The sequence below is a fragment of the Sardina pilchardus genome, chromosome 12 (assembly GCF_963854185.1).
Source record: "Sardina pilchardus chromosome 12, fSarPil1.1, whole genome shotgun sequence".
Classification (NCBI taxonomy): Eukaryota; Metazoa; Chordata; class Actinopteri; order Clupeiformes; family Clupeidae; genus Sardina; species Sardina pilchardus.
In genome coordinates, this window is record NC_085005.1 from 15,892,362 (window position 1) to 15,907,234 (window position 14,873).

At 41.7% G+C, this 14,873-nt stretch overlaps 1 protein-coding gene across 1 annotated transcript in view; it reads left to right on the forward strand.

Moving 5' to 3' along the window:
* The window catches only part of ryr3 (ryanodine receptor 3), a 98,310-nt gene that overhangs the window by 30,327 nt on the left and 53,110 nt on the right, over positions 1 to 14,873 (forward strand). The window contains exons 15-26 of the mRNA XM_062551622.1: positions 891 to 986; positions 3,856 to 3,974; positions 5,256 to 5,389; positions 7,832 to 8,073; positions 8,692 to 8,884; positions 10,622 to 10,838; positions 11,166 to 11,270; positions 12,716 to 12,819; positions 13,289 to 13,372; positions 13,553 to 13,712; positions 13,936 to 14,080; positions 14,525 to 14,730. Coding sequence (XP_062407606.1) covers positions 891 to 986; positions 3,856 to 3,974; positions 5,256 to 5,389; positions 7,832 to 8,073; positions 8,692 to 8,884; positions 10,622 to 10,838; positions 11,166 to 11,270; positions 12,716 to 12,819; positions 13,289 to 13,372; positions 13,553 to 13,712; positions 13,936 to 14,080; positions 14,525 to 14,730 — 1,805 coding nt within the window. The remainder of the gene's footprint in view (positions 1 to 890; positions 987 to 3,855; positions 3,975 to 5,255; positions 5,390 to 7,831; positions 8,074 to 8,691; positions 8,885 to 10,621; positions 10,839 to 11,165; positions 11,271 to 12,715; positions 12,820 to 13,288; positions 13,373 to 13,552; positions 13,713 to 13,935; positions 14,081 to 14,524; positions 14,731 to 14,873) is intronic.

Here is a 14,873-nt window from a genome sequence, read left to right on the forward strand (position 1 = left end):
ACACAAGTACACTGACACTTGTACACATACTTGTACACATACACACGTACTCCATAGAGAACAGGCCAGATTTTACAGGTGCACATCTTGCCACCTCTCCTGTGGAGACTCAGAGGTGAGCTTCTGGGAGGCATAGAGTAGAGTAGACCCCCCCTGGAGAGATGGTCCTGATGAGGGCGTGTGAGCAGGTTTCACACCGTCAGCCCCCCTACTAATAGGCATGTTCATTTCCTTTTCCCCCTCTCTTCCCCTTTGCCTTTTCTTGCCTTATATTCTGGCTCGTTATTCAGCCCTTGAAGCTGACTTCCTTTTCCCCTCTCGGCGTGTCTTTAGTCTGCTGCTCTCTTCCTGTTCAGAGGGCTGATCGACTCGCTCTGATCCTGTCTTGGAGGCTGCCCTCCGGCAGTACTCGCTCTTAATGATGGTTGTACCTGGAGCGTGATCGCGAGACTCTGCCCACACACACACACACACACACACACACACAAATGCGCACACACACACCCACGCACACAAACGCACACGCACGCACACACACATGCACACACACACACACACACACACACACACACACACACACACACACACACAGCAAGCTCATCTTATATTTCATTCACACACAAGGGCTCAGTCTGCTGTTAAATTGTGTTTTGTTATGGGAGGGAGAGGAAGGGCACGTTTATTAGTCAGGTCAGGGAAGCCATTTGGCCCCCTGCACACTAGCCAGGGATCTGTCTCAGAGGAGAGAGGAAGGGGGGGGGGGGAGCTCCTGCATGCAGGATGCGTCTGAAATGAGGAGCACCCACTGACCTTCTGCTCCTGTTCTCTCCTTTCTCTGTCTCTTTCTCTCTGGCTGCTTCTGTGTCTGTCTGTCCGTCTCTCCCTCTCAGCCGCCCTCATCCGTGGCAACAGGGCCAACTGTACACAGTTCTCCCGCAACCTGGACTGGCTGGTCAGCAAACTGGAGAGGCTCGAGTCCTCATCAGGTAATACGCACAAAGATTCATAAGGATCATGGCACAGAGCGTTTTTGGTCCTTTCAGGCCACCAAACAGTAATGGTAACTGAAAGAAATTGTACTCGCTAGACTGACTTTGTGACTTCAGTCGTCTCTTAAGGCCAGTTCAAACCAAAGATTCGCGACGGTCTGAAACGGTTGCGGAGAGCAGTTGCGGCGGTGTGAATCAAAAGTTGCAAGCAGTTGCAAGCCGTCGCTAAACATTCAACATGTCAAATCTTAGTTGCAGAGTTTTAGAACGTCGCTGGTTTTTAGAATGTTGCAGCTCGTCTCGTTGCGGATCTTGTGTTTGGACTGGCCTTTAGTTACATAATAATCACATAATAACTGCATTTCGTACTGCATTTACAACTCTATTATTACAGTGCATGCAAATGCACTGTACTGTTCTTCCTAGGCTTCTTATTATTATTCAGCTGATCGATTTTTCTAACCGCAATTTCTCTTCAACCGTTTAACTTAGAAACTTCATTCAAACTCTGTAACGTAGGTATTCTAATGGATCGGGTTGCTATGACTTTTCAACTTTGTAACTTTTATACTTTTTGAACTATTAAATAAAAACTATTCAAAATTTCCCCATAGACTTAACATTGGCCTCTATGACATCACAATCGGGTCGTTGAGCAATTAGAATCTTATGCCAGGTGGCCAGCACCACCTGCAGCAGCCCTCTCTCTCTCAGGCTTTAAGCATACAATCTCTCTGTGAAGACTACATATCCTGTTAACTGTTTCCTCTTTCCACAACTGTTTCAAAATAAAAGTCCTCACTGCAATAATACACTATTAAATCATTTAACCACTGAAACTACTCAACTATTTAACTGTTCAACCATTCCAACTGTCAGTTATCATCAACTATGCCTCCAGTCAACTAAATGAAACCTCCATGTACCTAGCAACCAACATAGCAACCATTAAAACTAAGCGTTTTTGACAGTTTCCATAGCAACCAACATGATTATACTACAGTAACTTCTTTATTCCTGATAGTGGGCACCATGGATACCCTAGCAACTACTGTTTCAAAATAAAAGTCCTCACTAGCAAGTTAGCATTGTTAGCATGGTTAGCATTGTTAGCATTGTTAGCATAGTTAGCATTTTTAGCATAACTGCTAAAAATGATTAGCTAAGTTAGCTAATCAACCTGGTTAGCATTGTTAGCATAGTTAGCATTGTTAACATTATTAGCATAGTTAGCATTTTTAACACAACTGCTAAAATGATTAGCTAAGTTAGCTAATCAACATGGTTAGCATTGTTAAGATAGTTAGCAATGTTAGCATAGTTAGCATTTTTAACATTACTGCTAGAAATCATCAGCTAAGTTAACTTATCAACCTGGTTAGCATTGTTAGCATAGTCAACATTTTAGAATACCTGTTAGAAATCATTAGTTAAGTTAGAACAGGAATGTTTAAGCTTTAAAATGTCTACCTTAACACCATCAACTCTCTTTAAACTATGCAACCACCATGTTTACCCTAGCTACACCTTAGTAGCCATATCTACATTTTTTTGCATTTTCATGCACTGGTAATTCCTTGGAATTGTATTTAACAACTGCAGTCTTTGTACTTGACTCTGCACAATGACAATAAAGTTGAATCTAATCTAATCTAATCTAATCTGATCTAATCTAATACATACACATAGACTTGGTCACATCTGCCATGTCTTGCCAAACACTTACATAAACATACAGCTCTGGAAAAGATTAAGAGGCCACAGCACATTTTTCTGATATCACCCGACAGTTGCTGAGTGGCATTTGAATGAGTTGATATTTTTATTAAGAGACCGCTGTAAATTTGAATATGACAGTCAACTCATTCGAATGTCATTCAGCACTCAGCTGCGAAAAATGTGCAGTGGTTTGCTTATTTTTTTCCAAAGCTGTGTAAGAGAATGTGAAGAGTATATGATGTTCTTACCATTATCCACATAATGGTTCCTCCTTACTGAGGCTTTGAGAGAAGGCCAGACATTTTCCACTAGCTTTAGAAAAGGCCACAGTTTAAAGCGGTGAGACCTCGAGCCTTGTGCCTGAAGAATGCCAATATCTGCACTAGCACAAACACATCTAACTAAAGCAATAATGTAACATGCTATTATTTTCTAAATCTGATAATCATTATCTGCAATTTCAAAGATTCATTCCAGATATTAGTTCCAGATGCCAGATGTAAGGTTGAATATGGTTCCTGCACTCTCTAATTTATCAGTGTCTCTCCATTTGTGGTTAAGATAATAAACCTGTACTGTACTGTAGGTAGAGAAAGAAACACCTGTCTCACCTCAGTCGGTGAACCTGAATGTCCTTGAGTTACTTATTCTTTTTTATTTTGTCTGTTTTAAGTGTTCTTGTTTCTTGAATTTTCCCTTGGGGATCAATAAAGTATCTATCTATCTACTGTATATGTCTATCTATCTGTCTATCTATCTATCTATCTATCTTCTTGTGTAGGCAACAGTTCATTTACTGCTGTAACATCACAGAGAGAAAACACTATTAAAAAGCATGTTTCTCTGTATCAACACATCACCCTGTGTTGTATATGAACTAGCCCCCACATTTAAACTCCCTTAACCTCTCTTAAACAGCTATGTTTCTTTCCTTTAAAAATTGCTCTTAAGAAAATAAATCCCCAGAGGGCTATGGTATTTGAGACTTTTGTGTCTGCATCTCTCCACTGTGTGTTTAGTATGCACTGTCCACTGAGATAAGCACATAGAGATAAGCACACTGGCTGTGCCATGCATCTACAAAGGCTCTGAGAAGTTGCATCAGCAGCGTGAGTTTTTTTTTGTTTTTGTCTCTGTTTCCCCACAGGAATTCTAGAGGTTCTCCACTGCATTCTGGTGGAGAGTCCCGAGGCCCTGAACATCATCCAGAAAGCACACATTAAATCCATCATCTCTCTGCTGTACAAGCATGGACGCAACCACAAGGTCACTTCCCACCTCCCCCACACAACAAACAAACCAACAAACAAACCAACCAACAAACACACAAACAAACAAACAAACAAACAATGGTTGTTAAATGCAAAAGATAAATCACAGAGTTGGCAGAGAACCAGTCCAAGCTCTTTGCACATCAACTCCCGGGGGAACATTAACAAATAGTGAGGAAGTGAATGCTTTGTTTGTTGTTACAGCCTAATTTAGTGATATACTTTAGTGGTTAGACTCATTCAGGAAAAAAATTGAAGCCAGTTTCCCTTATAGCTGATTCTAAGCCACTATTTTTTTTAAACACTTTTTGTCTCATTCAGTGAATATCTGATTCATTTTGTGAGTACTGTTAAAAATGCACAGCCTTGGCTACCTGAACTGGAAACAAATGTACGAAAGTGGAGCAACCCTGCCCCCCAAACCATAACAGAAGTGCCTGGGGGGGGCGGGGGGTTTGGTTTGGGGAGGGGAGCTCGCTGGTATTTCGTGTGGTGTCTGTCCAATATCAACAAATGAAACCTTATTCAGAATAGCATCTTTAAGACCAGTCCTAGACTAAAAGGAAAATATCTGAAAAAAAAAAGAAAAATCTCCATTGAAAAAGCTTTTAGTGTAGGACTAGGCTCAATCCAAGCCAAATTGGCCGTTGCTGTCTGGCCCTAAGTGTCTCCGAGCTATTTTGATCACTTTTAACGGAAAGGTGTACAATACCACCTCTAAAATAGGGGTTATTTGAAGCTTGGCATGTTTCAACGTGTCATAACACATGGGTGCGTTTCCATCTGGGTCGTGACATTCGTGGCATTTCTCATAAAGAGCAGATGACAGATGCTTTTAGTGTCTTTGAGAATCTTCAGTGTGTTGACCCAGCAAGGGTGGCCATACTGATGGTAGCCTACTGCAGTAGTTGAGGGTGGAGGGAGGAGGGAGGGGGGCATTCCTCTACCCTGTAAAAACCCTAACCATCCATCCCAGTGTACTCACACCCCCATTATTAGAAATGCCTGTCAAGCCTCACTAAGCTTAAAGCCTGTCGTATGGAGTGCGACACATTACTGCCTGGGGCACTGACTGAGAGAGCTGATGAACAGTAGCTGTGTTTTATAGTTCTCCCTTAACCATGCTCCACGACGTCAGTGTGAGCAAACTCACTTAGCAGTTATTTGTGGCACATAAAGTTTGACAGTGTAATATAATGTAGTATAAAATGCAATATGTTACCTATCACTTACAGTGTTTACCCACTCTTTGTTCTATTTGGGGGTCCCCATGCAGATTCTGGATGTCCTCTGCTCGCTCTGCGTTTGCAATGGTGTGGCCGTCCGAGCCAATCAAAACTTCATCTGTGACCACCTGCTCCCTCGGAGAGATCTGCTCCTGCAGACACGACTGGTTAATGATGTTCAAAGGTAATGGTCAAGTAATGAAATATGCGTACATTCATGGGTTTGAAAGTGAAGGATGCAGCTGTCTATCATTATTATCCAGACTATTAGAAATATAATGTATAGTTCAAATTATGAGCTTGCATTTTTGGGCCATTAATTGCTAAGCCAGCTATAGTCTAAGCTAGCTAGCTATTTAGCTAAAAACAATTTGTCATAGAAACAACATGTAAACAATCAAATTCCACCAAGTGTTTTTGCACTCACTGTTTTGGGATTGTCGTGCTTTGGAAGTGAAAAACATGTCTGTGTGAACTTTGCCTAATAGGCCAGTCAATCTAGCTCAAAAAGGGCCAAAACTTAAACTAATTGCAATAGTAATGGTTCATAGTTTTTATTGATCCTTAAACCCTCCTGCATCACATATTAAAAATCTACCCATTTATATTTAGTGGAACATACTTTTATTCAAGGTCAAATGTAGCAATTTCCAATGCATTTTGCCATTGGGATTTACTACCGGTGAAATGGGTAAAATTTTAAACTATAGATATCAAATTGAAACTTTCACAGTTGTTTACTTACATTAAGCCAAAGATTTTTTGTATTGCAAGTTTTCTGAAATGTGATGTTTAGATATGCAAATGAGACCAGTTTTACTTAAATATGCAATAATTTGCATATATTTCTAGAAAACTAAATCTGAACAATAGGTACAGTCAACTTCAAAATAATTGCTGCAGTTTGCTTCTATATTGGATACCAAAAGCCTATGCAAAGGGAATATTAGATATCACCTCAGAAATGAGGAAATCAAGTCAAGTCAAAATCAATGCGTTTCAATGGAAGTACATTATAGAACAAATGATTGTCAATGATATGGTATGATGGAAGTATCTCAAGTCACATGCCAAGTCACATAAGGAAGATATTGACCTTTAGACAACATATCAAGTGAGTTGGCATGCACTGAGATACTTCCATCATACCATATCATTGACAATCATTTGTTCTATAATGTACTTCCATTGAAACACATTGATTTTGACTTGACTTGATTTCCTCATTTCTGAGGTGATATGAAGTAATATCTAATATTCCCTTTGCATAGGCTTTTAGTATCCAATATAGAAGCAAAATGCAGCAATTATTTTGAAGCTGACTGTACCTATTGTTCAGATTTAGTTTTCTAGAAATATATGCAAATTATTGCATAAGTAAAACTGGTCTCATTTGCATATCTAAACATCACATTTCAGAAAACTTGCAATACAAAAAAATCTTTGCCTTAATGTGAGTAAACAACTGTGAAAGTTTCAATTTGATATCTATAGTTTAACATTTTACCCATTTCACCAGTAGTAAATCCCAATGGCAAAATGCATTGGAAATTGCTACCTTTGACATTGAAAAAAAGTATGTTCCACTAACTATAAATGGGTAGATTTTTTATATGTTAATTAGATATACCTAGGGATCACAAAAAACTTGGAATGATTACTATTGCAATTAGTTATGGGTCAAACGCTAGATTGACTGGCCTATAAGGTAGGAAACTGTCTTTCGGCGAGGCTAGTTGAATATTTGGAGTGTTTGTCCTCTGTGTCTGCTAATGGTGGTCAAAAACGGTCAAATAGGAAGAGCTTTACTCTGAAAAAGAAAAAAAAAGAAAATATACTCTGAAAAAAACATTAAGGGCATTCCATGAAAGAAATGAAAGAAAAAAAAGGAATATATTCTAAGGACGTGTACTTCAGCATTCACAAAAGTCATGCTGAGGATCCAGAGAAAAGTGGGGGGCCTTGGTGCATCCATCTGTGTAGACAGATAAGAACATAAGAATCTTGTTTGAGAACAGTAATGCCACACAGGTCTTTAGCTGGCAGCTTTATGAAATAATACCCACAAAATACCCGTCTCATCAGAAGCAGTGAGGAGGCTCAGGAATGACCTTCTTAGGAGAGTTACAAAGAACAGGCACATCTGAGACTGGCCTATGGAAGGGGGAAAAATAATTGGCAACAGGAAACACATAGGCCTACAGAGAGAGAAGCAAATATTAAAAAACAATTTCTTATCAATTTTGACAACGTCTTGACTATATTTTCAAACGATTTTGTAGTGTATTTGATGGATATACAGTATATACTGTATGCAAATGTGTGTTTCTAAACTTTAGACTGGTGGTGGTGTATATTGGCGGTGGTAGTGTCGTGGTTAAGGAGCTGGGCTGACCTGCAGTAGTCTGAAAGTTATTGGTTCAGTTCCCGGCTTCCATCGTTGTGCCCTTGAGCAAGGCACAAGGGACAGTGTAGTCCCTTGTAATATAATTGACATAATTATGTAAGTCACTTTGGGCAAAAAAAAAAAGTGTTAGCTAAATGTAATGTAATGTAATATCAGCACATGCATTTCAGGGTTTGTGTGTACTTACTTTGGTCCCCTTCTCACCCACCTCTTTCACAGCATGCGACCCAACATCTTCCTGGGCATTAACGAGGGATCTGCCCAGTATAAAAAGTGGTACTTTGAGCTGATGATCGACCAGGTGGACCACTTTGTGACCAGCGAGCCCACCCACCTTCGTGTCGGCTGGGCCACCACTAAAGGCTACGCCCCGTACCCCGGGGGTGGAGAAGGATGGGGGGGCAACGGCGTGGGTGACGACCTTTACTCCTACAGCTTCGACGGGCTTCACCTCTGGTCAGGTACATCTCACAGGCCGCGGGGAGTACCACGTCTCTGCTGATGTGAGGGGGGATTCGGAAAATAAGTTAGCACTTTAAGGAATTGGGGATTTGGAACACTACCTTGGTTTTTGGTCCAGGAGCTTAAAACTGTTTTTACAAGCAAGAACAAGACTGTGTTGGCTAGGATCCTAGTTGTGTGGGGTCATATATAATCCAGACTTTTTTATTTATTTTCTGAGTGCCTACCTTTGAATTTAATAGCCTTGATTACTTAGAAACAAATCCACCTAATTTTCATCCACTTTTTCTTTTATCATCGCATTGACATTTCTACATGAAATACGTCTATCCATTAACTTCACACAAACCACTACAGCCACATACAGATGCTTACATAAGAAAGCACTATGTACATATAGATTTTTCTATAGGTATCTATAGGTGTGGCGATCTCTTGAAACAGAACCTTTTTACTGCTGAGTCATACATACTAAATCACAACAGCTGCCAGGGTAATGCCATATTTTTATCATCCCTGTGCATTAGTTGAATGTATTGCCACCTGTGTTCACCTTTGAAACCACACGTTCCCCCTCCTCCTCCTCCCCCCCCCCCCCCCACTGTGTATCACGGCAGGTCGTATTCCCAGGGCGGTGGCGTCCATCAACCAGCACCTGCTGAGTGGCGATGACGTGGTGAGCTGCTGCCTGGACCTGGGCGCTCCGAGCATGTCCTTCCGCATCAACGGCCAGCCGGTGCAGGGCATGTTCGAGGACTTCAACATAGACGGCTTCTTCTACCCAGTCGTCAGCTTCTCGGCAGGGGTCAAGTACGCATCAAAGACTCACTGATATAGACACACACAGCTGCTGCACGCGCACACACACCTGCACACACACACACACCTGCACACCTGCACACACACACACACACTTGCAGTAACAGAGAACATGGGCTCCTCTCCAGACAGGCACTTTCTCTCTCTCTCTCTCTCTCTCTTTCTCTCTCTCTCTCTTCCCTCTACCTCCTCCTTTCTTTCTCTCTTTTCATACACACCATACGTACACCTCTCTCACACCTGTAATGATACAGTGTTCCCCATTCGCTACCTGTAAAGATATTTCGGGTTATCTCATGCTGTCCACATGAATGTCTTTAATCTGTAATTTTGTTGAAATATTAATTACAAACACTCACCTCAGAGTTTGTGGACAGACATACTGTAAGGTATTTTTGAAATGCCTGCAGTCTGAATATTTATAAGTAGGACAGCAGAGAGCCAGACCAACCAACATTTCTCAATAATTTACATGGACATCGAGTCCTAGAGTGTTTTTAGAGGTGGAACTATTTTTGTTCTGACTTTGAATTTAAAAACCCTCCAATGTCTGTTGCATTATACTCAGGGCTCGGCTTGGCTTCTCTAGGGCAAACCGCCTTCTCTCCCACACACACCTCGAAATTCTCAGCTTCCTTAATGTTAAAAGTTAAATGTTACATTAAACACTAAAGGTCACTTTGTAAGCAGCCTCTTGCCTACTCTTGCCATACTACTCAGAACATTTCCCAGTTGAAATTACAAAGACATTTCTATTCCGACATTTCTTTGTAGCCCGGAGCAAGCGTATCAAAATGTAACCCTAATCAGAAAGTCACAACTGGGAGATTATTTTAAAGGCACAGTCCACAATCCTAACAATTCTTGACTGTTTATATTTGAGCTCAGCAGACAATCAGATCACACTCCCCCGCCTAGTGCCCCTGAATTAACATGACTAGACTTTTGAATGGTTCCCAAATACACATCCTTTTACTGAGCAGGAACTGCCTGCAGAAATCGTAGAGGAGTGTTTTTGTGTGAGCACACACAATGGCAGTGTAACTACTGTAGAACCCACTGGATGGACAGAAGCAATTTAACTACTGTCTTAACTATGTGTACAGAAAACATAAACAAACATTGCTGATTGGTGTCTTCACAGCTGACATACAGTATGTAATTGTCATAAGGACCATAAATGGAAATGTCTTTACACTGGGAAAGGATTTAAAGGTACAGTCCACAATTCTAGCAGTTCTAGATTGTTGATATTCGAGCACAGCAGTCAATCAATTTACACTAAACTGTTCTCTTCCACTGAAGCAACTTGAGCATGGAACGCATAGAACAGCTAGAGGACTGCGAGAACTAATGGGATAAAAAAATGCCGTTGAGAATTGTGGGGCTTTTCCACTGCATGGTATCGACTTGACTCTACTCGATTTTGGTACTGGCCGCGTGTTCGTTTTCCACAGCAATAAAGTACCCCCATAAGCTAGCCGATTGCCATAGCAGCGCTGGAGAAAACATCTGTAATGTCATTAGCGTCACCTTTTGGTCTCGGCTTGCTTGGATCCTCAACAGAGGTGATACCAAAAATAGTACCAGGTACCAGTGACCAGTTTTAGCTAATGGAAAACAAGCGAGTAGAGTCGAGTCAAGTTGAGCTGATGCCATGCTGTGGAAAAGCCCCATTACTGGACTAGAATCCGTGGATGCCATCTTTAAACTAGTGGGTCTTTCCAGGGTACGCTTCCTGTTGGGTGGCCGCCACGGTGACTTCAAGTTCCTGCCGCCTGCCGGCTACACGCCGTGCTACGAAGCCCTGCTCCCCAAAGAGAAGATGCGCATTGAACCGGTGAAGGAGTACAAGCGTGACCACGAGGGCGTCCGAGACATACTGGGCACCACAAAGCTCCTGTCCCAAGCCTCCTTCATACCCATCCCTGTGGACACCAGCCAGGTGGGTCAATCAATTAATGCGAACCAAAGATCATAGAGTGCTCCGCTCTAGAATCTTGGATGTCAGTGTTCTTTTGAGATTAGGGGTCCTTTCTAACAGAAACAATGGCAACTACATAGACATGTGTTTTATTAAATCTGCCTTCTAAATTCTTTCCCTTCACCCAAGTCCATTTCTCGATCCCATACCAGGATCTGTAACTAACTTTGTGGGTTTATTCCTGTGTTTTCTTTTAAATACACAAAACTTAGAAATGTTTTACTATTAGTGTTTACTACTTTGTTTGCTAACAGTTAAATCTGTCTTGTTGACCTTTCCTTTGTCCAGATTGTTTTGCCCCCTCACCTAGAGCATGTGAGGGACAAGCTCGCTGAGAACATCCATGAACTCTGGGGCATGAATAAGATCGAACTCGGCTGGACTTATGGCAAGGTAAAGACATAGACATACATTTTTAAAAAGCTTTCTTTCCTCTGTTCTGAATACCTGATAAATCTTCATCACTCAGTCATTACTGATTGAACTCGTCTGGAATTATAGCAACGTATAGAAAAATGGAAAAAAAGGCTTCCCTTGGTTCTGAAGAGCTAATAAGTCTTTATCAGTAGGCCTGAGTCATTATGTGGGAACTCATTTTTCTTTATCTTCACACACAAATGGTGATCTATATCAGTGCATTATTATCTTGTGTCTGTACGTTGCTCTTCTCAATCAAGATTGGCCTTATCTAAAGAACCCTAAAGGAGGATCAGCGATAATGTCATTTTTTTTTCTCTCTCTCCGAGGATGTTTGATGAGCTTTTAATTAAAGCACTTAAGTGACCCACAATAGCCACAGTATGAATGGGCCCGGGCCTCACACATTGATTTTCATCTTTGGCCATATAGGGAGCTCAAGGTGGAAAGGGCTTTGATTTATGCTCCCCTCTCGCTAAGCTCCCCGCGGCGCAGAGCGGAGAGGGGAAAACGCTGAGCACACAGCTCTCCTTTGTATTCCGTTAGCGTTAGCTTCAGCTTCACCCAGCCCGGCGTCGCGTGCAGCAGCAGCAGCCTTCAGAATACAACGGCCTTGTTTGACAAACTTAATGAACGGCATTGTCGTCCCAGGGAGCGCGGGAGAGCGAATGGACAAAAAATTAATTACGGGTGAAGATTCGCCCATCACTCATGGGGGCCCGAACCTTATCATTTATTAAGGGCAATATTTTGGAGGCCCAGCTGTTCTCAGATTAATTTCCTTTTAACGAGGACCTCATTACGTCAAAGTGACATTGTCCCGTGCCCTGACTGGGACGCTCACCAGGGCGCGTGCCGGAGACTTGGCAGCCGAGACACTAGCCCCATTTGGTGGCCATTTTTCATTTACAACTGCGCTATTGTGATCCCCAGTTCCATTGTAATCCCATTTGCCTCACACATAACTGATTTGATAGGCACTATCTTTCTTTTATTGCGGAAGTGTGCAATATATTATCTGTGGCCCAGGCACTGTCTCTTAATTGGACATGCATTAGCTTCAGCTGCGGAAGTGCATCCACTCATGACAGTGCCCGAGTACTCTGAACTGAAGCTCAACTCTGTTCAGTAGCCTACAGAGATTGGAAGAATTAGTTTTAACAGCAAAACCTTTTAAGTATAGGCTAGTGCAGTGTTGTATGCATCACAAAAAGAAGAATCAAGTCACTTTCAGGGCTTAACATTATCAGACATTGTTATGGAATTCATGTGTGGGCTGGATTGTTAAACATTGAAAATAGAAAAATAATAACTCAAACAAACGTTCAAATTCAAACATTTCTCAGAACTTCAGGCACACACGTTGCCCTTGCAACCAAGTCATTGTGTGCTGCTAACCATCCTCTCCTTGGACCTTGTAGGTGCGAGATGACAACAAGAGACAGCACCCCTGTCTCATTGACTTCTCCAAATTGCCCGAGACCGAAATGAATTATAACCTGCAGATGTCATCCGAGACATTAAAGTAAGTTACCGTGGAAACGGCAGCGGTTTCAGCCCACAAATTCACCTCAGTGTCTCTGTCTTCAGTGTGTGGTGCCACGGAGGGAGCTCGCTGTAAGAGATCCAGATCCGGGCCGTGATTTAAATTCTAATCATGGCTACTTTAATCCCTCAAGCGAATCCCATGAGAGTGAGAGTATTGATTGGGAGCGGCAGGAGCCTGGGACTAATTTCACTCAAAACTTTCCGCAACTCTCCCCAATGCATTAGAAATGCATTACAGTTAGCCTCCATTATCCTGCAATATTGAATACCTCCGTTGGTTTGGTAATTTATTTCGGGGTCTAAGTATCAGGCACTGGCCTATGTTTAGTGTTCTGTTCTTATCTGATTAGGTCCAATGAACTTGGCCAGTGAAGCCATTACCTCTCTGTAGCAACATCCATTTTGTTTATGCTTCCATAAGCTTACTTAGTGTTTATCTCTTCCAGGACCTTACTGGCTTTGGGGTGCATGGTTTCCCATGTCAACCTCAATGCAGAGGAGGATCTGAAGAAAATCAAACTTCCTAAGAAGTAATGTATTCCTATATTGTCTACTTGTTAACACATCAAAACAAACTATCATTCATTTTGACATATATCTTGACATATCTTGACAAGTATGATTTCACACTGGAGAGCCTTACATAAAAATGCCCTTCTCTTTGCTGAATATTGTACACTATGTTTCGTTCCTCATCTAAAATGTTGTAGTTACGTGATGTCTAACGGTTATAAACCCACGCCACTGGACCTTTCTGACGTGAAGCTGAATCCTGGTCAGGAAGTTCTGGTAGATAAATTGGCCGAGAACGCTCACAACGTTTGGGCCAAAGATAGAATCAAACAAGGGTGGACCTATGGCATACAGCAGGTGAGACTGATCTATCTCTACACTACAGGTTGCATAAGGGTCAAATTACTTATTTAGCTGATTATAACACTTTCTAATCATTATACAGTATATCACTTTATAATCATTATATCACGTTATTAGTCATGTCATTAATTTACCACAGTGTTTTTGCATAGGCTCAAGACTTATTACTGTGTAGATGAAAGTTTTACCGTTAACCACTGTCTGTGATTTTGTGTAGGATCTGAAGAGCAGACGCAATCCTCGCCTGGTGCCATATGCTTTACTAGATGAGCGCACTAAAAGATCCAACCGCGACAGTCTCCGCGAGGCTATCCGAACACTGGTCGGATACGGGTACAACATTGACCCTCCAGACCAAGAGCGTGAGAAAAATCACCATCTAAAAATACATAGAGTTAAACTTGAATCGTTAGCATATTTCATCAGTAACTAATGATCCTAAGGCCTCATCCCTTATGGTGCATATAAAATGGTAACTGGTTTCATTCTAACTGGTGTAGCATATCCTAATATTAATTCAAAGTTGCATTTCACTGTAATGGCTCATTATCTAATTCAATATTTAACAAACCTTTGCCATCATTTTCAATTAAGGCTCACTTTCAAATACATATGAACTGAGCCCAGTCATAAACCAAAGTGCAGGGCAAACTGCATTTTTCACACTAAGAGGTGATTTGTTGACTGTTATTTGTTGAATTGATAGTTCATAGAAATAAAAAGTTGAACCCATGATGGTTTAGACACTTGATCTAGGCTTCCCATGCCCCAGTAACCAAGATCCTCGTTCTCCATTGACCCTGTAGCTGCCCACGCATTAGAGAAGAAGAGCATCGAAACTATCCGCTTCTTCCGCGTGGAGCAGACTTATGCGGTCACCACTGGGAAGTGGTACTTTGAGTTTGAAGCTTTGACAGGCGGAGACATGCAGGTGGGCTGGGCTAGGCCCGCCTCCAGGCCTGACATAGAGCTGGGAATGGACGACCTCTCATATGTATTTGATGGTTTCCGGGTAAGTGGCTGTCAATCACAACTCACAACATATCTTGCGATGGGTCACTATGTTCTTCCATACTGTATAATGGTGGTTAGAAGCTACAACACCATCATATACAGTACTGTAGACTATGTGGTCTTCAGTTAATAACGGACAAT